The 22,291-nt window shown below is 47.8% G+C and overlaps 1 protein-coding gene across 5 annotated transcripts in view; it reads right to left on the bottom strand.

The window, feature by feature from the left end:
• Window positions 1-1,637: 1,637 nt before the first annotated feature.
• Window positions 1,638-22,291, bottom strand: part of ZNF592 (zinc finger protein 592) — a 55,097-nt gene continuing 34,443 nt past the window's right edge. For all 5 annotated transcript variants that reach the window (XM_016927328.4, XM_016927331.4, XM_054667887.2 and 2 more), the window contains 8 exons: window positions 19,979-22,217; window positions 14,016-14,194; window positions 6,887-7,063; window positions 6,458-6,617; window positions 6,057-6,344; window positions 5,722-5,834; window positions 4,955-5,090; window positions 1,638-3,072 (listed from right to left, as the gene is read on the bottom strand). In XM_016927328.4, coding sequence (XP_016782817.1) covers window positions 2,542-3,072; window positions 4,955-5,090; window positions 5,722-5,834; window positions 6,057-6,344; window positions 6,458-6,617; window positions 6,887-7,063; window positions 14,016-14,194; window positions 19,979-22,198 — 3,804 coding nt within the window. In that variant the 5' untranslated portion in view covers window positions 22,199-22,217 and the 3' untranslated portion in view covers window positions 1,638-2,541. The remainder of the gene's footprint in view (window positions 3,073-4,954; window positions 5,091-5,721; window positions 5,835-6,056; window positions 6,345-6,457; window positions 6,618-6,886; window positions 7,064-14,015; window positions 14,195-19,978; window positions 22,218-22,291) is intronic.

Below are 22,291 nucleotides of genomic sequence, written 5' to 3'. Positions count from 1 at the left end.
TTAACCTCTCGGAGCCTCGGTTTCTTCTCCGTAAAATGGAGGACAACTGTGAGATCTTTGTGAGGATTAAAGGAGAGAATCACCAGAAAGTGTTCAGTAAGATGCTAGGCACACAAGGAGGGCTTAAAATGCTATCTTCACTCTTACTAAAGAATGGCTAGGTGTCTGGGCCACTTCATAACTGCTAATCAGCATCCAAGTCCAAACAGCAGACAAAATGTGCTCCACCCTCCATGCCCTAAGGTCAAGTAAAGATTTCCCCACATTCATATAGTGTTTTATAAACTAGAAAAGACTTTCACATTCATAAGCTCACAAAAGCCTGTGAAGCCAGTTGGATGGGAATTACTAACTCTACTGTGAAGGAGAGGAGACAGTGAGGTTAAGGGATTTGTTAAGAGCTGGCTAAGGACAGAATCCAGGCCAGGACCCAGGTTTTCCAGGGACTGGCTCAGCATTTTTCCAACTCACGTTCTTCCCAGGAAGGAGATGTATATCTGGGGTCGGGACAGGTGGTCAAACCTGCAATTCTACCATCTCTGCCTGCTCTCCAGCTACCACTGTGTCTGAGCAGGAAGGGATCCAGCCAGTCATTTCAAACCCTTCTATCAGCCTCCTCTGGAACCCATTCCTGTGAATGGACCCAGGGTACAGGGATGGCTTCCTGTAACTAGAATTAGGCATGGGACAACAGCTACGGCAGGGCTAGGTCTGGTTTTGCAGGTAGCTGGAAACAGGCCTGGGTTGCCCCACTGCCAGCTGGGGAGGCAGGGAAGTGGCAGCCTTGCCAGGAAGAGCAATTATTAAAAGGGTGCAGACAGCGAGAGTCTCTCTGAAAGTGAGGCAACCTTTCCCACTGCCATTAGCATTTCCACTAAAAACTTGGCATTTGATAGAGGGAAAAAAATGTATTTTTTCAATTGTGAAAAGGTCAGGCATATTTATCTGACTTAATAATTTATAATTGATATTTAATGCCTCCTTGAAAGATGACCTCTAAGCACCCGGCCAGCACCCTCTTCCCTTTACTCCACTACATCCTGCTGGGCGCAGCCCCATGCCACCTGGGTTAGAGGTCAGACGACACCTCCACACAGCCTGCTCCTTGTGCTTGGGTGGGCCCTGACTCCACCATCAGTGAAAAGACAGCCAGTCTCCCAAGTCTAATCCCAGTTCTGCCACATTTGAGTTCTCTGTGGCAGTAGCGATGCTGTAAGAAATAAGAAACCTCTTGAATGCTATAAGAAAATTATAAAATTCCTCTTCTCCACCCCCTTTTCCCTTTTTACCAGTAAGGGGTTCTCTTATGTTGAAAATCAACTGAAGGAAAGATGAAGGTGCCTAGAAAATTTCGATACGCCCTAAAGCCAATGTCACTAGCCTGGAGATCTTGGAGGTGACTTGACCATTGTGGAGCCGCTCCCCTCACCCCTTCAGAAGGTCTCTAGAGAACTAAGTAGTACAGGGCTCCTGGTTTCCTAACCACAAGCTCCAGAATCTAGAGAAGGCCTTCCTTAGACAGTAGGAAGTGTTGTTCTCCCTCAGAGATGGGACAAACAGGGGAAATCTGGGAAAGACCCTTGGGTGGAATAGGGTGGGGTCAGGCTCACTTGGAGAGGAATACAAGAGCCTACCTGCATGGTGAGAAGATTTTTTATTTGAAATATAGTCTGAGCAACATGAGTGTAGCCAAGAGGAGTAGGGGCTGGCCTGCCTGGGGCAGCAGCCTCTCAAATGGCACGAGAGCAGTACAAATATTCCAATGTCTGTGTGCCCCAACCCCACCTGTCAGGAAAGGCAGAACAGCAGAACAAAGACCCACCCACAGCGCCTTCTCAAGGGGTCTGGTTCTTGGTGCCTGCCTGCCTTTGCCTTACCTCCTGCTCTGCCCAGGTTCCAAACAGAGGTGTGCAGCAGAGGTTTCTCCCACCCCACCCACAGAGACATGATGAGCCAGTGTGACAATTAGTTCTCAGGACTATTTTGAGGGAAAAGAATCAGAGAAGACAGGGAGGAGGGGCAAGGTGATCAAGGGCCCTCGCCAAACCAGACTAGGCAGAGCTCTCCCAGAGGGACTGTGTCAGCACCCCTCATTTCCCTCCTTCTCAGGATCTAAAGGCAGGAAGGAGAGCTGGTGTCTGCAGGAAAATAGAGCTCTGAGGAGTGCCCTGGCTGAAGGCAGCAAGCGGGAACCTCCCAGAAGAGCACAGCCGCTGTGGGGTTCAAGCCTAGTTGACAGCAGTGGGGTTGGGCCACATAAGCAGCTTGGGGTTGGAAGGACACAGACAAGAGATGGGGCACCAAGAAGCAGCGAAAAGCCATAAATAACAGAAGCAAATTCAGAGCTGTGAGGGTCCTGGCCGACCCCACATTTCCTGGGGCTGGGGGATACCCAGCACTGGCAGCTCAGGGCAGACACTACTCCAGGGTACAACCGGTCACACTCACACCAGGGGCAGAGCCTTTTATTTTCCACGGTCCGCAGGGCAGGTGGAAGACACTTCGGCACCACCCCGACCATGCACACTGCAAAGTCTCCGGTCACACCTGAGGGGACAGTGTGTGGCTGTCCTGGTCCTGAGAGGCCTGTGGTTGACTGTGATCATTGTGGCCACCATCGTCCTCAGGGGCCGGGCCCAGCAATCTCCTCGCCTCTGGGTCAGCTGACAAAGGCTCACCGGCACATTCTTCCAGTCCATTCTCTCTAGTCTCCATGGGCACCTCCTCCCCGGAGCCCTCCTCTGGCTCTGCCACCTCCACTGCCATCTCCGCTGCCGCCGCCTCCTCTTCCTCCTCCTCCTCCTGGTCTCTCACCTTGTGGACAATGAAGAGGTGGCGGCTGAGGGAGCTGGCAGAGGTGTAGCACAAACCACAGAGGAGACATTGGGCTGTGGAGCTGTCCACCTGGTGCTGAGGTATGTGGCTCTGAAACTCGAGCCCCGAGTCTGTGGCAAAACTACATTTCGCGCACTGAAAAAGGGACTTGTGCCTTTTGGTGGAAGAGACAGTTGCGCCATTGCTGGTGCCTGGAGCGTCCCCCACTCCACTGACTGGTCTTTTCAGATGGTTCACCTAAAAGGAGAGACAGCATGAGCAAAGTCCAGGCCAAGCCCTGGACATGAGCCCCTAGACATAACCATGAGCCCAAGGACTCAAAGAAAGCACCACCCAGGCCAGGGTCACCCCAGCCCTGAACGCTGGTTTACGTTTGGTTTGTTTCAATTCTTTGTTTTGTAATGTAACATATGCATGTGTCACAATACTCCAAAGGCACGGGAAGGGTATAGAGACTACCCCACTCCCCAGGCCTGCTCTCCAAAGAACATATTACCTGGGTTTGTGGCTCCTCCAAGAGGTATCCTATGCCTATACAAAAACAAAACTATTGTCTTTTACAAAATGATGGCATGCCATGCATACTTTTCTTTTTCTTTTTGAGGCAGGGTCTTACTCTGTTGCCCAGGCTGGAGTGCAGAGGCACAATCACAGCTCACTGCATCCTTGACCTACCGGGCTTAAGCGATCCTCCCACCTCAGCCTCATGAGTAGCTGGGACTACAAGTGAACATCACCAAACCCAGCTAATTTTTTTATTTTATTTCATTTCATTTTTGAGACAGGGTCTCATTTTGTTACCCAGGCTGGAGTGCAGTGGCGTGATCACAGCTCACTGCAGTCTTACCTCAGAGCTTAAGCGATCCTCCCACCTCAGCCTCCTGAATAGATGGAACTATAGGTGCACACCACCACACCCAGCTAATTTATTTACTTATTTATTGTAGAGACAGAGTCTCCCAATGTTGCCTAGGCTGGTCTCAAACTCCTAGGCTCAAGTGATCCTTCCACCTTGGCCTCCCAAAGTGATGGGATTACAGGCATGAGCCACTGCACCCAGTATATGCATGCTTTTCTTCACCCTGTGTTTTTCTTGTTTTTGTTTTTGTTTTACTTAACAACATACATTGGAGCATGTTTCCATGGGAGAACATACAGAGGCTTCATTCTTCTAAAGGCAGCACACTAACCCAATGTGGGGATGAGAAGTCCCCAACGGCAGACATTTAGCTGAGTTCCATCTTTGTTACTGCACACAGTGCTGCAGCAAACATCCTTTAGCAGACTTCTTTATGCCCAAGGCAAAAGATCTCTCTAATAGACAAATCCTAGAAGCAGAATTGCTGGATCAAAGGGTATGTGCATTTTGGGGGAAGGGAGGATGTACATTTTACAATTGGACAGGTGTTGCCAAAAACATCAATCGATACCCCCAGCTACTACGCATGAAAGGGGCTTTGCCAACCACTGACACCATCTGATTAGGCAAGAACGTTTTTAAGAATGCCTTGAAACTCCAGGCAGCTCTTAGGACTTCCCAGACACACCTGACCCTTCTGTGGAACAGCACCCCCTACCATGGTATGGAGAGAGGCTGGAGTGAGGAGGAAAAACCAGGCTGCTCCAAAGTTCACCAGAAATCAGAATAGGGCATGGAACAGGGATGAGGTCATAGGGCAAGGGGCCAGGATAGAAGGTTCTAGGCCTGGCTCTTCCTGTAACTAGTGAGGTTGGGGGGTGAGTTGGTCAAACATCATTATCCTCATCTGACAAGGTAGTCCTGTGTGCTCCCGCCTCAGGACTGCTGTGAAGCAGAAAGAGAATGGTATGTGTGAAAATGCACCAATGTCCACAGAGCACAGCACACCCCTACAGAGGGGGCCATGGTGACAGGGAAGCAACAGTAACAAAAGGCTGACAGGCCACCTTATGGGTCTTTGTCCTTATCCCCTACTTGTGTCCAGTGCCAGGCGGGTCACACAGGACTAGAGAGTGACCCACATTGAGAGAAGCTGTCACTCTGGTTGTTCCATGGCCACAACAGTAGCCTTCCTAATGCCCTTCCAGCTCCAAGCCTCACTGAGCAGCCAGCTCCAATGGGCAGGGAGCCCACACTCACCTGAGGGGAATGTCCACCCGGAGGTTTGACTTTGGACGTCTGGCTCAAATCAGGGTTTCTGATGCCATGCATAAGGCTGATGTGGCTCTCCAGAAGGGAGGGCCGAGGAAAGCTGGGGCTGTCCTCTGTGCAGTACCTGCAGAAGCACAGCGGAGAGGTCAGGTAAGTGCCCGGGCCGCAGGCTCCCTCAGTGCTATTCACACCAAGGCCAGGAAGGAGGGAGTCTGGAGCAGACTCCTGGGCTGGCTAGTGCTGGGAACCGCAGAGACATCCAGCCAGCAGGCCAGCCAAGGTAGCAGACAATAGCACGTCAGAATACTTGCACTCTTGACACCTGGCACTCAGCCACAATCTCACTGAACACTACCTGATGTCACCGCCCAGAGACCCAAGTGCTAGGCTAGTAGTCACAGTGAAAGGGCCTGGGGACACCCCAAGGCACAGGCAGATGGTGCAGAAGCCTCTCGGCCCCAGGGGTGCATGGTCACATCACCACCCCTCCTCTTAAACCTCAGGATGCTTCGTGACTGATGGGCTGTGCAGTCCTGGGCTAGAGAGTGACGAGAGAGGGCTCAGGAGCTACCAGGTTCTGGAAGCTGATTTTCGACCTGCCCCTGATTTCTGACTTAGCCGCAATTTCTTCCAGTTGGAAATCACTTGTCTCTTGCCTTAGACACCTGATCTTGCAGCAGAGAAAAGCCCCAGTGGTGCCACGGACAGAGTCTTTTGAACCTCAGGCCTCCTCACTACTATCCCCAGGGACTCACCCGCAGGTGTAGACCTTCTTTACTGTGTCATGGTTGTTGCGGATGTGTTTGCGCAGGCTGTTGGGGGTGTGGAAGGACTGTTCACACTGCCGGCATGGGTACCGCTTCAATGTCTAAGGAAGGAGGTGGCAACACACAAAGCATCAGAACTGTAAGATAGTTCTGGGTGCATTTTTCTTCTCAGATGCCATGGGCAGAAAGGAGGATACTCCCGAAGACCTCAAGATCTGTGGTACCCACCCTGCCCTAAGCACCAGGAACCCTAGGGGTTCTGGCTTCACAGAAGGAAGTCCAGAGGACTGGGCTCTGCATTATGACTGTGTGGCTGCACTTACCCGACCGTGGCTCTTTTTCATGTGGGACACGTAGCTCTCCCGATCTGGAACCCACTCCTGGCACTCCTGGCAGGTCCAGCCAGTGTTCCTCAGCCGCGGCCTGGCTTCCACCCTGCGGTGGGCTTCAGGCCTACCCCAGCGGCCAGAAGGCAGGGAGCTGCTCCGAGCAGCCACACTAGTGGCTGGTGGCTCAGTGGGAACTCGAGAGCCAGGGCGGCTTGAGGATGTGTCCGCTGAAGACTGGAGGCTTGACAGCTCGTCCACATTTCGGGGAACACCGTGGGTGCTCTGGGGATGGGGAGAGCGATTACTGACTGGGCAAGGGGAAAGATGCACAGAGTCAGACCCCCAGCCTGAGGCATGTGCCCTCCTCCCCGGCCTCCTCCCGCAAGGCATCCCACCTTGACGTGTTGCATCAACTCCGGCTTCTGCACGAACAAGAGTGGGCACTCAGGGCACTTGAAGACGCCCACCTGCGTCTTGCTGACATTCTGGTAAAAATGCTGCTGAATGTGCCTCTTCTTGTTGAAGACCATTTCACAGGAGCACTTATAAATGAGCCTGATGAGACAAGCCCTAGGGGGTGAGGTGGCCAAGGCACCATGCAGCCCCTCCACCCATCTCTGCTCTCTCTGAACCAGGGTCAAGTTTGGGAAAGCACTACCCTGAGCCAATGTGGATGCTCCCCTGCCTCAGGACATCCTTAGTACGACCCCAGGCACCTCTGCCACTAACCCCAGCTCCCTCACCCATCCCTATGCCACCCCCTATAGCACCCAGGCTACTCCTCTCTGCTCCACAGGGCCTGCTGGCCCTGGAGCTGCACTCACTGGGAGGGTCTGTGGGGCTGGGTGGGGTGCTGAGTGGCACTGTGGTCTGCAGTGCTGCTGGCAGTCTTGAAGGCCATGGGGCAGAATGCACATTTGTGGAAAACCTGGCAGTGTCGCTCCTGGATGTGGCTTTTCAGCAAGGCCAAGGTCAGGTGGACGACACCACAGTGGATGCACCTAGACAGAAGTGGGGTAGTGTGAGTGTGGGTGGAGTATAGGGAGTACTGGACCCACAGGTGGTGCTGCAAGAGGAGGGATGGAGAAGAGGAACAGAACTATCCAGGCACCTTCTCCCTCCCTCAATCACTTGGACTTCCACCCTTGACAAGTACGTCCTGAGGGTCTGCTTGCTACAGTCTAGCACAATGTGGCCACACAGTGGCCCCCAAGCCCAAGGCCACGCCTTGTACAGAAGGGAGAAACCCCAACCTTCCCTGCACTGGCCAGAGGATATTCTGCAAACCAAAAACCTGAGCCTACCTAAGAGAAGTTGGTGGAAGTGGAGAGGGAAGAAAATGGTTCAATAATGGCATAAACAGTATTTAAGTGTGAGGCAACTGTAGAAGTCCAAGAATTTCCGAAGGAGGCTGCACAAAGCCCATGCCTTCCCACAGGCTGGTATGAGTAAGTAGGGATGACCACTTAACAAAACATACAGTCAGGCAATGCTATGGTCACCAAAACAACAACTACATTAAAAAAACCCTTAAAGCCCAGGAAGAAATACTCTATAGTGTTGTCCAGTGGAACTTGCTGTGATGAAGGAATGGTCAATAGTTCCACTGGGGCGGGCACGATAGGTCACGCCTGTAATCCTAGCACTTGGGGAGGCCAAGGAGGGCGGATCACACGAGGCCAGGAGTTCAAGATGAGACATGGCCGACATAGCAAAACCCTGTTTCTACTAAAAATACAAAAATTAGTGGGCATGGTGGCACGTGCCTGTAATCCCAGCTACTCAGGTGGCTGAGGCAGGAGAATTGCTTGAACCCGGGAGGCAGAGGTTGCAGTAAGCCGAGTTTGTGCCACCGCATTCCAGCCTGGGTGACAGAGTGAGAACCTGTCTCTTGGGGGGGAGCGGGGGAAGCTCCACTGTTCATGTGGCCATGTGGCTATTTAAATAACAAAAAAATAAAAATAAAAATTCAGTTCCTTAGTTGCACTGGCCACATTTCAAGCACCCGGTAGCCACAAATTGCTGGTACTATACTATACTCTACTGGACCATGCAGCTCAAAAGTGCTGTGATGTCTTCCTGGTGGAACTATGGGGATAACTTTTCATTTTTTTTTCTTCCTACCAATTTGTATTTTCTGAGTTTATTTGGTGGATTTTTTTTTTTTACAATGCATAAATAAAACAATTGTCTTAAACCATTTTTCTGAAATTGAGGCCGTATGGAACTTGTTTCAACTTCACAACATCTCTCTATAAATACTGCCTTTCCTTTTATCGATATCGGAGAATAATATGACCTTCCTCCATGCCAACCTGCATCCATAAGATTACTAGTCCCTCTCCTGTGTTCAGTCTTTCCTCCTGCCCATGAACACACATAGGTCTCCCCTACATGACAAAACATCTTTTCCCTCTCTGCTCTTCCTTTTTATCTTCCTTTTGTTGCAATACTGTCTGCCCTCATATTATTGACATCCCCATAGGCACTAAAGAGAGGCAGGTGCTTTGCTAAAATAAAAGGCGTGCCTTCATTTAAGAATTATTTGACTCCTGAATGTTACCCTTCGTTTTAAAATATATATATATATATATATATTTTTTTTTTTTTTTTTTTTTGAGACAGAGTCTTGCTTTGTCACCCAGATTGGAGTGCAGTGGTGCAATCTTGGCTCACTGCAACCTCCACCTCCTGGGTTCAAGCGATTCTCCTGTCTCAGCCTCCCAAGTAGCTGGGATTACAGGTGCCTGCAACCACACCCGGCTTACTTTTGTATTTTTAGTAGAGACGGGTTTCACCATGTTGGCCACGCTGGTCTTGAACACCTGACCTCAGGTGATCCACTGACCTCGGCCTCCCAAATTGCTGGGATTACAGGCGTGATACATTTTCACAGCCCACATAAATCCCCACAGAATCCTGAACAATCTTTTTTCTTCCTTGTGTGTATTGGAAGGGAGGGGTAGAGAATCACCTTCGAAAATTTAATTAGCAATGAAGAGCAGCCCACAGAACCAGAAAGCTTTTTGTGATGAACTCCACAGAGCATTCATTACTAAATTTGTATATGCTTTAAATTAGGGTTTCTATACAAGCTACTTACTTAATTTTCCTTTCTCTCCTGCTAAAAGAAGAGTGAAACCAACTTCTAGCACACAGAAGTATTTCCACACTACAAAGTATTATGAGGAGAAAAAAGCACATAATTCCACATTCATCCAAAGTGGCCAAGTACATCTGATATGTGTAAAGAATCTCTTAAGTGGCTTTATTTGTGCCATTTGACCAAACTCCTGCAGAAACAGTAGAAATACATTCTTTTCAAATGCTACTGAAAATTCCTTCTATGTATCTGGTAGACATTTCTTTGAGAAACCTCATTGAAAGTAAGAACACATGCAAAGTACCCTCAATGAAGGACTGAATCCAATGGTGTTTACAAGTTGATGAGAAAGTATGCAGAAAAGAGTGCCAACCATATGACACCGCACTTGACCACAGTTTTTTAAGACGAGATAGACAATTATGGAATCATATGTTGTGAAATATGTAGTTTTAGAAAAGATAATAAACAACATATTTAACTTTGTTAATAATCACAAATAAGAAAATAACATTAAAACAGTCTAAACTTGCATCCTTATGACATCATTAGCCACTCTCCAAATTATTAACAAAGAACAGAATAATTTATGAAATTCTGAAATATATGTGTATGCATATTTTACATAAAATACATATAAATTATATATACTTATATATTATATAAATAACCATATATAGGCTTTTTACATTATCATCAAGTAAAAGCAAAAATAATACAAAACATAAAATAATATTGTAAAACTCTGTAGTAGAGTTCAATAAAATGGAACATAGGTATCTTGAGAATTTACTAAAAAAATTAACATCCACAGAATGGGAGAAAATATTTGCAAATCTGACAAGTAACTTGTATTCAGAAGATATAAAAAACTCTTACAACTCAATTATAAGATGTCAAATAACCCAATTCAGAAGTGGGCAAATTATCTGAATAGACATTTCTCCAAAGAAGATGGAGTCCAGGCCGGGAGCAGTGGCTCACGTCTGTAATCCCAGCACTTTGGGAGGCTGAGGTGGGTGGATCACCTGAGGTCAGGAGTTCAAGACCAGCCTGACCAAAATGGTGAAACCCCGTCTCTACTAAAAATACAAAAATTAGCCAGGAATGGTGGTGGGCGTCTGTAATCCCAGCTATTCAGGAGGCTGAGGTGAGAGAAGTGCTTGAACCCAGGGTGGCGGAGGTTGCAGTGAGCTGAGATAGCGCCACTGCACTCCAGCCTGGTCAACAGAGTAAGACTGTCTCAAAAAAAAAAAAAAGATGGAGTCCAGTAAGCACATGATCAACACCGTTAACCATCAGGGAAACAAGATACCATTTCACACCCATAAGGATGGTTACAATCAAAAAGACAATAACAAGTGTTGGCAAGGGTGTACAGAAATCAAAACCTAGATACACTGCTGGTGGGGATGTAAAAACGCTGCAGTCACTTTGGAAAATAGTCTGACAGTTTCTCAAAAAGTTAATCAGAGTTACTACTTTTTTTCCTCTTTTAAAATTATATTTTAAGTTCGGGGATACATGTGCAGAATGTGCAGGTTACATAGGTATACACGTGCCATGGTGGTTTGCTGCACCCATCAACCCATCTTCTACATTAGGTATTTCTCCTAATGCTATCCCTCCCCTAGCCCCCCACCCGCTGACAGGCCCCAATGTGTGATGTTCCCCTCCCTACAGAGTTACTATTTGACCCAGCTATTCTACTCCTAGGTATCCAAAGCAACTGAAAACATGTCCACATGATAACTTGTACATGAATGTTCTTCAGCAGCATTATTCATATTATTCATTATTCATGAAGCCAAAAGGGGGAACCAACCCAAAGGTCCATCAGCTGACAAATGGATAAACAAAACATGGTATATCCCCGCAATGGAATCTCAGCCATAATAAGGAATGAAATACTGATATATGCTACAACATGGATGAACCTTGCAAATATGCTAATAATATTACATAATTCCACTTATATGACATGTCCAGAAGAGCTATGAGACAGAAAGTAAATTAGCGATTGCCTAGGGCTAGGGGGGAAGAAAGAAGTGGTGGATATGAGGTTTCTTCTTGGATAGTAAAAATGCTCTAAAATTGTTTGTAGTGATTGCACAACTCTGTTATGAACACTGTAGTGTTGTGTATGTCTTCTGACTTCAACCGCAGATCACTGAAAATTTTAATATCGCTATCTTCAGTAATCTCTTTCGCTGAGTCACAATTCATTTGGTCTGGCATTCCTTACAAAAAGGTTTGATAAACTGAACTGCTTTTGAGACATTTCTTTTTACTTGTACATAAGAAAATATGTAATTAAAAACGAAAAGTATTAATCCATCCGTACAATTAAACATTTCTTGGGCCAGGTGCAGTGGCTCATGCCTGTAGTCCCAGCACTTTGGGAGGCCAAGCCAGGTGGATCATCTGAGGTCAGGAGTTTGAGACCAGCCTGGCCATCATGGTGAAACCCCATCTCTACTAAAAATACAAAAATTAGCCAAGCGTGGTGGCACATGCCTATAATCCCAGCTACTCAGGAAGCTGAGGCAGGAGAATTGCTTGAACTCGAGAGGCGGAGATTGCAGTAAGCCAAGATGCTGCCACTGCACTCCAGCCTGGGTGACACAGCGAGACTCCATCTTTAAAAAAAAAAAAAAAAAAATTTTCTTGGATTCAAGATTCAAAGATAAATATTTAAGTGTTGATTGTATTACTATTGGATTGGATTGGATCTTAGAACAAGCAGCATACACTTAAATCAAGGCTAGAAAGGTATTTTTAAGTGTTACAGGATACTGTAAAAACATATTCAGATGTTTGGTTTAAAATATAGCCTGGGATGCTGCCAAGCAATGCTCTTCAGCAACTTGGTGGTAAGTGCTTTGTATAATCCTGTCTTAGGTTTGTCTTGTTTTTAATGTACTTTAGATACTCCATCCTCCATAAGATGAAAAAGAAATCAGTCTACATTTTTAAATGTTTATAACGCCAGGCACAGTGGCTCACGCCTGTAATCCCAACACTTTGGGGAGTTGAGGTGGGAGGATCGCTTGAGCCCAGGAGTTATGTGACCAGCCTGGGCAACATGGTGAAACCCCGTCTCTACAAAAAGCACAAAAAGTTAGCCAGGCACGGCAGTGCGTGCCTGTAGTCCCAGCTACCTGGGAGGCCGAGATGGGAGGATCACCTGAGCTCGGGAGGTCAAGGCTGCAGTGAGCCACGATCACACCACTGCCCTCCAGCCTGGGTGACAGTGAGACACTGTCTCAAAAAAATATACAAATAAAATGTTTACCCCAAGACAGAAATGTGGGAGTCATTGCAAAACTTTAATATACGTGTTAGCTTCCCAGAATGATCTTTCTAAAACATACTAGCCAGATTACTGCCCTGCTGCAAATCCTTCTGTAGCTCCTCAATGTCCGCTGGAAAATGTCCAAATGCCTGCCAAGAAATATAAGGTCTTGCATGGCCTAGCCTCGCCTCTGCCAAACTCCTCATCCCTCATTCCATATAAAAGCTATTGTCAAATCTGGATGCTTCTTCCTAAACCCCTGTCAAATCTACCTTCTCTCCATTCCCACAATCATGCCTTCAGTGAAGCCCTCAGCATCTCATCTGGACCATCATACTTGCCTTTCAAGAAGTCTTCAGTCTCTCTCCTCACTAATATATGTGTTCGCTTCCCAGAATGATCTTTCTAAAATATACTAGCCAAATCACTCCCCTGCTGCAAATATTTCTGTAGCTCCTCACTGTCCATTGGATAAAGTCCAAATGTCTGCCAAGAAATACAAGGTCTTGCATGGTCTGACCTCTGCCAACTCCCTAGTCTCATTTCTCCCCACTCCCACAATTCATCCTGACATTCCTCTATACAACCATACTCATCATTCCTGACACCTCTTTTGTGTATGCTGTTATTCCTGGTCAGGCCCTTGCCAGGTATGGTTTCCCCTTCTCTTGTCTGAAAATCTCCTAATATCTCCTTTAGGAAGCTTTCCTGACCATTTCTCTATTGTGGGACTTAGCACTCTGAGTTATAATTACCTATGTTCTTATGTTTGTAACCTACCAGGGCAAGGGCTGTGTCTTAATCATTTTTGTATCCTGAGTGTCTAACACAATGCTAAAGACAATAATAAGTACACACAAAAAAGTCAAATGAACTAAAACCAAGAAAAAATTTAATGCCAAAGAGCAGAAAACAAATTACAGATCAATGAGCTCTAGAGGGAAGTTTTTTCCCTCACTTTGATCTTTTCCCTGAAAATGACTTGTTGCTTATGTTTGACACAAAGGAGGAAATTCCATTGAAAATAAGAGTTTTCTTGGTTTTACCAAGAGGCTGATCCTTTTTTCCAGTCTCAGGTTTTGCCCATTTTGCCACAAACTGACAAAAATTAACAAAAAGAAAGATACTAAAGCCCTTTGAGTTTGGCATCCTGCAGCCCCATTTGTTAAAACCTGCAAACATTTCCAAGTACTGTAATTAGTACATTCATTATTGAAACAGCACTTTACATTTAATGTGCCAAACATAACTTGGTGAGCAAATTAAACTTACATACGTTTTAAAACCAAATAGACAAAGTATTATATGTCTAATCTCCCCAAAACTTCAAAGCTAATGTTTTAATATTTGTTTTTAAAACTCCTTATTCTTCTCTCTCTTGCTCTTCCTGTCTGCTACCCAATAAAAAATGTCTGTCCACATACCATCCAATGCTCTTGTCCTGTTAGACTGGAACCCAAGCCTCTTAAGACCAAAACTATCTGAAATGAGTTCTGGCTTAGGAAAAGGACCAGCCATTGGGCAATACCAGGACAGCAAGCCAGGCAGCACCCACCTGTAGCCCACCTTGCGGGCATAGTGCAGGCAATTCTCCTTTACATGGGTCTGGAAGTAGGCAGAGCGGCAGAGGACCCCACACTCCGGGCAGCAGTAGGGGGACTTGTGTGCATGAATCCGCTGGTGGGCACAGAAACTGCACTGGTTGGGCAGCAGCATCTGGCATACCTGGCAGGTCTAGGAAAGAACACCAAGAAAGCAGATCATGCAGGGGCCATAGGCCTGTGGCTCTCCAATCGGGGCTGTCTGGTTTTCTAGTACATGGGTCAGAATAACCCCTTCCCCCAACCACTCTCTCTTCCAACTCTCCTGGACACTTCTGACACCCCTAGACCTCATTTCGAGTGCTGATACTGATACCCAAGCAAGCTTTGTCTGACACCCTATTAATCAGAGACAGACCTGACCCTATTCTCTCAAAGACCAGTTCCGCCCCAGGACTGTGTTTCTTTCCTGTGGCTTAGCAGAGGACCAGCTTTTCCTTTGCAGAGGCCTAAAGCACATCTTGAATTCTAAGACCTCACTGCACTGCTAGACCCACCAGGGTCTCTGTCACAGCTCAGTAGAGGCAGTTCTTGCCATCTACCCCCAACATTGGCCTTGTAGAGACCTGCTCAGCACCTCGAGTCAGGTGGATCAGTGACTTCCAAAGTGGATCTGAGACCACCCTGATTGGTACTCAGAAGGCTCTCAATAAAGACTGACTGAGTGGTCTTGTCAGTTTCCATTGCTCTAGCCCTGTTTGCCCACTCTGCGGGTTAGGAGAGTAGCGGGGGTGGGATGGGTGGCGGGGGTTCCCTGAGCCACAGCTAAGCAAATATACCCACAGACAAGGGCAGATTAGGTAGCAGCTCCTTTGTTCCCAGCCCCAGGAGAAAACCAGGGGAAGTACAAGTACTACAACCAGACTAATTGCGCTCTGATGGGCAGAGCTCTGACAAGCAGCCAGCCCAGAGGGAAAAAGTAAAAGACTTCGCTGGTGCCTGCATGCTGGAGAGGCCCTTCTTAACTTCTTAGTAAAGGGGACACCTGTCCTACTCACAGAGGGGGCCACTGATGTGGGGTCAGAGGAGCTGACTAGAGGGATATAGAAGCCAGCTTGAAGGGGCTTGCCACTGACCAAAGATAGGATAACATGAGCATTAAAAAGAATGACTGAATATGTAAATATACTGAATATATAAAAATCAATGAGCCATGACAACATTTAAACTAATAGAGGAGGTCACCTCAAATCCACTAGGATGGCTACTATTTGAAAGAACAGAAAATAAGTGCTGGTGAGGATATGGAGAAACTGGAACACTTGGGCACTGTTGGTGGGAATATAAAATGGTGCATCTACTGTGGAAAATAGTACAGTGGTATCTCAGAAAATTAAACACAGAAGTACCATATGATCCAGCAATGCCACTTCTGGGTGTGTACCAAAAAGACTTAAAAGCAAGGTCTCAAAGAGATACACTTTTATGCTTATGTTCATAGCAACATTATTCACAATAGCTAAGAAGTGGAAATAACCCAAGTATCCATCAATGGATGAAAGGATAAATAAAATGTGGTATGTACACACAATGGAATATTATTCAGCCTTAAAAAAAGAAGGGACTTTTTTTTTTTTTTTTGAGACAGGGTCTCTGATGCCCAGACTAGAGCGCAGTGGCATGATCTTGGCTCACCGCAGCCTCCACCTCCCAGGCTCAAGCAATTCTCCTGCCTCAGCCTCCTGAGTAGCTGGGATTATAGGCATGCACCACTACCACCTGGCTAATTTTTGTTTTTTAGTTTTCTGGTTTTTTTTTTTTAAATAGAGACAGGGTTTCACCATGATAGCCAGGCTGGTCTTGAACTCGTGACCTCAAATGATCCACCCACCTCAGCCACCCAAAGTGCTGGGCTTACAGGTGTGAGCCACCATGCCCGGCCAAAAAAGAAGGAGATTCTGACATACGCTACAACATAAATGAATCTTGAGGACATGCTAAATGGAAAAGCCAGTCACAAAAAGATAAATGCTGTGTGATTCCACTTGTATGAGATACCTAGAATAGTCAAACTCCTAGAGACAGAAAACATAAGGGTGGTTGCCAGGGCTTGGGAGGAGGAAGATAAATGGGAATTGTTTTTTGTTTGTTTGTTTCTTTTTTAAAATGAGTACAGGGTTTCAGTTTTGCAACATGAAGAGTTCTGGAGACTGGTTTCACAACAATGTGAATATACTTAACATTAACACTACTGAACTGTACACATCAAAATGATTGTGATGGGAAATTTTACATTACGTGTATTTTACCACAATTTTTAAAAAATAGAAGAGGGACTCTTAGAACACCAATTGAGATTGTCAGGGTATCAACTCACAACTCTGAGAACTGTTAATTAAAAGAAACAAATTAACTATCCCATTTTCCAACGTAAACTGTATTTCAGAGTAACCAAATAGCCCTCACAGAAGCAAAAAATATACTTTATACAGAATTCTAGCTAATAAATGAGAAAGAAACAATAGAATTAGAAAAATATCCTTTGAAACTCAATAAAATTAGACTCAAGCAGTGATTACTGATGGATAATTAGGTAAAAGGTGGGGAGCTTTACAATGAAGGGATCAGAATGTTATCACCTAAATTCACTCTCATTAATTCAGCATCATTAAAAGTGAGACAATCAGGCACTTTGTGCCTCCTTAAGTTATGAAACAGGAAGAATGCAGCACCCTCCACCCCCACCCTCCATCAAAACTGACCTGAATCTAATCAAGTTTTTATTGTTTACTTCCAGTCTACAGGAAAAAATATGGGATATGGAGGAAAAAATTCCCTGCATGAGGAAGTAATCAGTAAAACTCAAAGTTCTGGAAAACTTAGGAAGCAATCAGTTAAACCCAGAATTGTTCTGGAAAATGCTCAGAACACATGACCCAATTTCTTCAACAAGTCAATGGCATGAAAAGAGGGTGTCTACTAGGATGGAGTGGGAAGAGGTACTGTTCCAGACTGAGATATTTATGAAACATAAACAAACGTGATGTGTAGCCCCATGTTCAGATCCTGACTCAAAATAATCCCAACTGTAAAAAGACATTTTTTGACATAACTGGAAAAATCTGAATATGAACTTGTAGTAGGTAATACTAAGGGACTGTTATTAATTGTGTTGGGTGGAATGACAATATCCATCTGGCTGACATCCTGCCCCAACAGCGTGGCTTGGAAAGCAAGAGGAAGGATGAAAGAACTCCCTGGGTCACTGCAGAGGGAGGCATGCTCCATTCAGGGGCAGACTCCCAGGAAGAAGATGGAAAGCCCAAACCGATGCTGTTCCCGCAGTCCCTGCTGTGGTGTGGAGCCCAACCTATCTGTCCACCCCCTGCCCTGGACACATGGGCTGAAGCTAGATACTGTCCTGTGGAAAACCCAAGCCCAGCAGCCATCAAGCCTAGTTTTTAATCCCATAGCTCAGGGCTCACCCTTTCCCTGAGACTCAGAAGCCACAATGAGTGGCATGAGATTTTGTGAAGGATTTGGAGCTGGCTGAGAGAGGCCTGATAGCCTTCTGTGCACTCCTTCCCTTCCTGTCGGCGGGTGCTCTTCTCCAGCTCCCACTAGGGCAGAATGACACAGAAAGGATGTAAGATGAGAAAGGTGCCATGCCAGCCTGGGATCCTACACCCAGACCTCTGCCTACTCAAATTTTAGAAGATGCACAAGGAGGCGGGTGTGATGGCTCATGCCTGTAATCCCAGCACTTTGGGAGGCCGAGGCAGGTGGATCACTTGAGGTCCGAAGTTCAAGACCAGCCTGGGCAAACATGGCAAAACTCCATCTCTACTAAAAATACAAAAATTAGCCAGGCATGGTGGCGCACACCTGTAGTCCCAGCTACTCAGGAAGCTGAGGCAGGAGAATCACTTGAACCCAGGAGGCAGAGGCTGCAGTGGGCCGAGATCGCACCACTGCACTCCATCCTGGGCAACAAAGCAAGACTCCGTCTCACAAAAAAAAAAAAAAAAAAAAAGATACGTAAGGACCAGTGTGAAAAAATCCCAGGCCCAGGCATCAGACCTCCACTGCCAAGGGTCCTCCTCATGGCCCCTTGACTCAGATAAAGTAAACCTGGCCCAACTCAACCATGCTGGGGCAGCAAGAACACTGAAGCCCCAGGGGAAGAGACCCAGAGTGCCCACACCCCATCTGACGCATCAGAAGAAAAATGCAAACTGAAACAGAGCAGGAGGAGATGAGAGGCCACAGTGGGATCCTATAGCACCTTCTGGCCCCTTTGGGGGCTGAGTCCTCTGCAGAAGCCCTACAGGCCCGCCAAACTCAACCTCTGACCTCTACCCTAATATTTCCAAGACCAGCCTCATGCATAACAATGTCCTCTTCTTCAAACCCACTCTGCACTCTCATATTCCTTTGCTCCCTATACTCAAAACACCCTTGCCCCTCCTACTCCTCCAAACTCATCCTTGCAAGCCCAACTGAAATGTCACCTCCACGCAGCATCTTCCTTATGCATGGAGTCATCGTGAATTAGTCCCTCTGGGGCACTCTGTGCAACTAAGTTTATAACCTTGGTTTAGCCCCACTCTCAGTTGGCCATATACTGTAGCTGTTTGGGTGGTGACCACCGCCCTTGCTAGGCCACTGTAAGCTCCTGAAGGTGAGACTCCCTTCTGCCGGCATCCCCTGGTTGGCATAGACCCCCAGCCCGTGCACAGTGGGCACTCAGGGAACACATGCAAAGCTCAACAGCTACCAACACATGCACAGACCCCTGGCTGAACTGAAGCAAAAAGAGCTGTTTTACTTTCCTCCCAGGCCTCTGTAGCACCAGCTTAGGGAAGCACCATGAGGGGTGGGTCTGGCTATGTCATGAAGAGAACCACCTTCTGGAGGCCTCTTTCTTCAGAGAAACCACTAACACATAACATAGACACAGAAGGCACCAAAGGGTATTCTCAGCGCAGAAGGCTTTTTTTTTTTTTTAAATGAATCTCATCAAGCATAACCAAGAATCAAAACAAGCAGACAAGCACAGTTGCTTTCCTGGAGTGGTGAGAACGCAGTTGAAAGAAGGAGGCTCCATAAACCTCTGCCACAGGCCCCACATGTCTGTCCACTCTCCTTCCTTCTATCCCAGCCCTGCCATTGGCCCTACTGCAGTTTCCACAAAAGGACTCTGCGAGAACAGCTGTGTCACTGCAGGGCAGAACAACAACTTATTAAAGACACAGTTCTTTGGCTGGGGACAGTGGCTCACGCCTGTAATCCCAGCACTCTGGGAGGCTGAGGTGGGCAGATCACTTGAAGCCAGGAGTTCAAGAACAGCCTGGGCAACATGGTGAAACCCTGTCTCTACTAAAAATACAAAAATTAGCTAGGCGTGGTGGCACATGCCTGGAGTCCTAGCTACTTGGGAGGCTGAGGCATAAGAATCACTTGAACCCCGGAGGCAGAGGTTGTAGTGAACTGAGATCCCACCAGTGCACTCCAGCCTGGGTGACAGAGTGAGACTCCGTCTCAAGAAAAAAAAAAAAAAGACAAAGTTCTTAGAACAGACTGAGGTGCAGCAGCAGTGACTCACCTATCTCTGTCCCCAAGTTCCTTGGTCACATGCTAAGACTGTGCTGACACCTGCCAGAGACCAGAGGGAGATCATCCAGTAAAGACCTATCTCGGGCCTGACACTGGGCCTTGACAGACCCTTTGAGGGGAGGTTGAGTGGAACACGGGACACGTCCGTAAATACACTTGCTAAATTAGGGTCTCACCTCAGTATGGGCAGGACACCTTTTCCAACAAACACCAAACACTAAATATTCAGGCAGACGTCCTCTTCTAAGACTCATAAGCTTCCACCACTGCCCCCATATCAATGAGCTTTCCTCTCCATGCCCAGTCATGGAGCCTGTGTGAGCCAGGGGCCCGATACCCGTAACAGTGAGGGTCTGCTTACCAGCCCCTCTGTCTCCTCTGTTGTCCTCTGGAAATGTGCAGCCAGGACCATGTAGTCCCGCATCTGCTTGTGACATTCAAGACACTTGATTGAGTACCGGATGAGCCTCACAGGGTCTGGGTAGAGTGGCAAGGCTGGAGGAGGGGGACTGGCACTGCCCGAAGTGAGGCCATGTTTGGGAGAGGATGAAGGGGCTGGGGCTGCTGGTGCCGTGGAGTTCACAGGGGCCGACACGAACATTTGGTCCGCAGAGATAGGCTTCACCAGCAGCTGGGAACACTGCATGACGAGCCCCTTGCTCTTGTGGTCACGGGCGTGCCGGAGCAGGCTGCACTTGTTGAAGAAGAGCAGCGTCTTGGAGCACAGTGTGCACAGTACCTCAATGTGGACGCTCCGCCGGCCATAGTGCTGGCTCAGGCTCTTCTCTAAGGCAAATGCGTCTCCACACTCCAGGCAGCAGTACCCACTGGCTGGCACGTGGATCCTGCTGTCCGCAGGCGGGCTGAGATTTGGCGCATAGAGGGGCACGGGGTTGGAGCTGTGGAGGACCTTGTTGAAGACCTCTACAATCAGTGGGGCAGCCTTTTTCACCTGGTGGACCAGGGGCACCGACATTTGTGTAAGCTGTGGCTGGCTCCGTCTTTGCACTGAAGACTTGGCTGTCACTGATGCAGCAACACTGTGGGGGACGAGGTTCAGATTGGCCAAGTGCACGGCTTTGGGCAGGAGGTTGGCAGGGGCCAGGGTGGATGCCTGCAGTGCTGTGCTCTGTTGCTTCTTGCCTGTCTGTGAGCCTGGGGCAGCCCCCTTTGGGACCCGGGGCCCAGAACTGCAGCTGGGAGATGACGAGTCACTGGCCTTTGTCATGCTCTCGTCCCCCTTCCTGGCCCCCTGGGGGCTCCCTGAATTTGTGCCTGCCTCAGGAAAGTGCTCTTCCACAGGCACCTCATCCCCTGGCATCTCGCTGGGGGCTTCTGCAATGGCGCTCCCTAGAGGTGACCCAACAGGGGACTTACTTGGATCATCAGGATCTGGCAGGATCCTTGTGACAGTCCGTTTGATTTCCCCTGATGATGTCTTAATGGTTTTGATTCTCACTTTGGGAATTGCTGGTGGGGAGCTGGCAGCCACAGACGGTGAGCCTTTGCTGCTGCTGTCACTGCAGATGCTACGAGGGCTGTCCGATGGCTTGATACTTTTTCTAGTGGCCTCCAGAGGGCTCCGGGGACTCTTTGGTGACTTGGGCATTTTGGGGCTACCTTTAGAACTCTCTTTAGTGGGCCCTGAGAGATCCTTTGTGTGGCCAGGCTGATCTTCCTTAGTGACACTAGCCACTCTTTTGGCCTGCAAGGCCACCAAGGCTGCCACACAAGAGGACAGCTTGGAATGAGCTGGCTTTAGACGCTGCCTAGGGGGGACTGATGAGCAGGTACCAAGCTCCCGGGCAAGCCCCTTGGACTCTCCAATACTGTTGCTAGGATGGCTGTTGAACTCCAAAGCTTCCCCGAAGAATCGAGTGGCATCCGGATCCTTGTGAGGTTCCACTGTGTTCTGCCCACTTTGCTCGTGTTCCTGCTGGCTCCCCAAGGGCAGGGGTTCTGGCTTGGGTTCTTTCTTACAAAAATGATCAAACATATGCAGCTCTGGAACCGGAAACTTAGCCAGAGCCTCCAGGACTGGGCCTCCCACAGCCCCGCACCCAAGAGGGGGTGGGAAATAACTGTCAGAGTGTTTGGGCTTTATCCCAAATCCATTATCTTTGATGGGATCCTCAGGTTCTGGGCTGGAGATTGGACTGAACTGGTTGAAGGTGGGTAATGGCTCTGACTTGGGAGGCTCCAGTTTGCCAGGGAAACCCCTGGCACTGTCTCCATTCATAAAAGTAGAATCAAATTTCCCACAGTTGTGGGGATCTGGAGGCAGATCTGAGCCCCGGAATCCATTGTGTAGGAGACTGGGAGTAATGTGGTCTTTCTCCGCTTCAAATGACTCCTGGCGGCTGGTGTTCTTGACAATGACACTCACGGCCGGCACATCGGGGGCTGATCCTGAGTGAGACAAGGACACACTTTCATCCATACATATGCCTGGAGGTTTGAGGGGACTCTCATTCTCCTCACTGGGTGTCTGGATGGCCTCCTTGGCATCAAGGCTGGTGGGGTCTGGGATGTCAAAGGCAGCCAGAAGGTCATCAAAATCTGGGGTTTTCATATCCCCCATGGCTGGATGCTGGCAAGGGCTGTAACAGAAACAGAAAACAGAATCAGTGACCACCAGGGTCCCACTGGACCATCTTCACTACACACCCATCAA

Source organism: Pan troglodytes, chromosome 16 (genome assembly GCF_028858775.2).
Source record: "Pan troglodytes isolate AG18354 chromosome 16, NHGRI_mPanTro3-v2.0_pri, whole genome shotgun sequence".
NCBI lineage: Eukaryota > Metazoa > Chordata > Mammalia > Primates > Hominidae > Pan > Pan troglodytes.
This window is presented reverse-complemented; position numbering and strand designations above follow the sequence as displayed.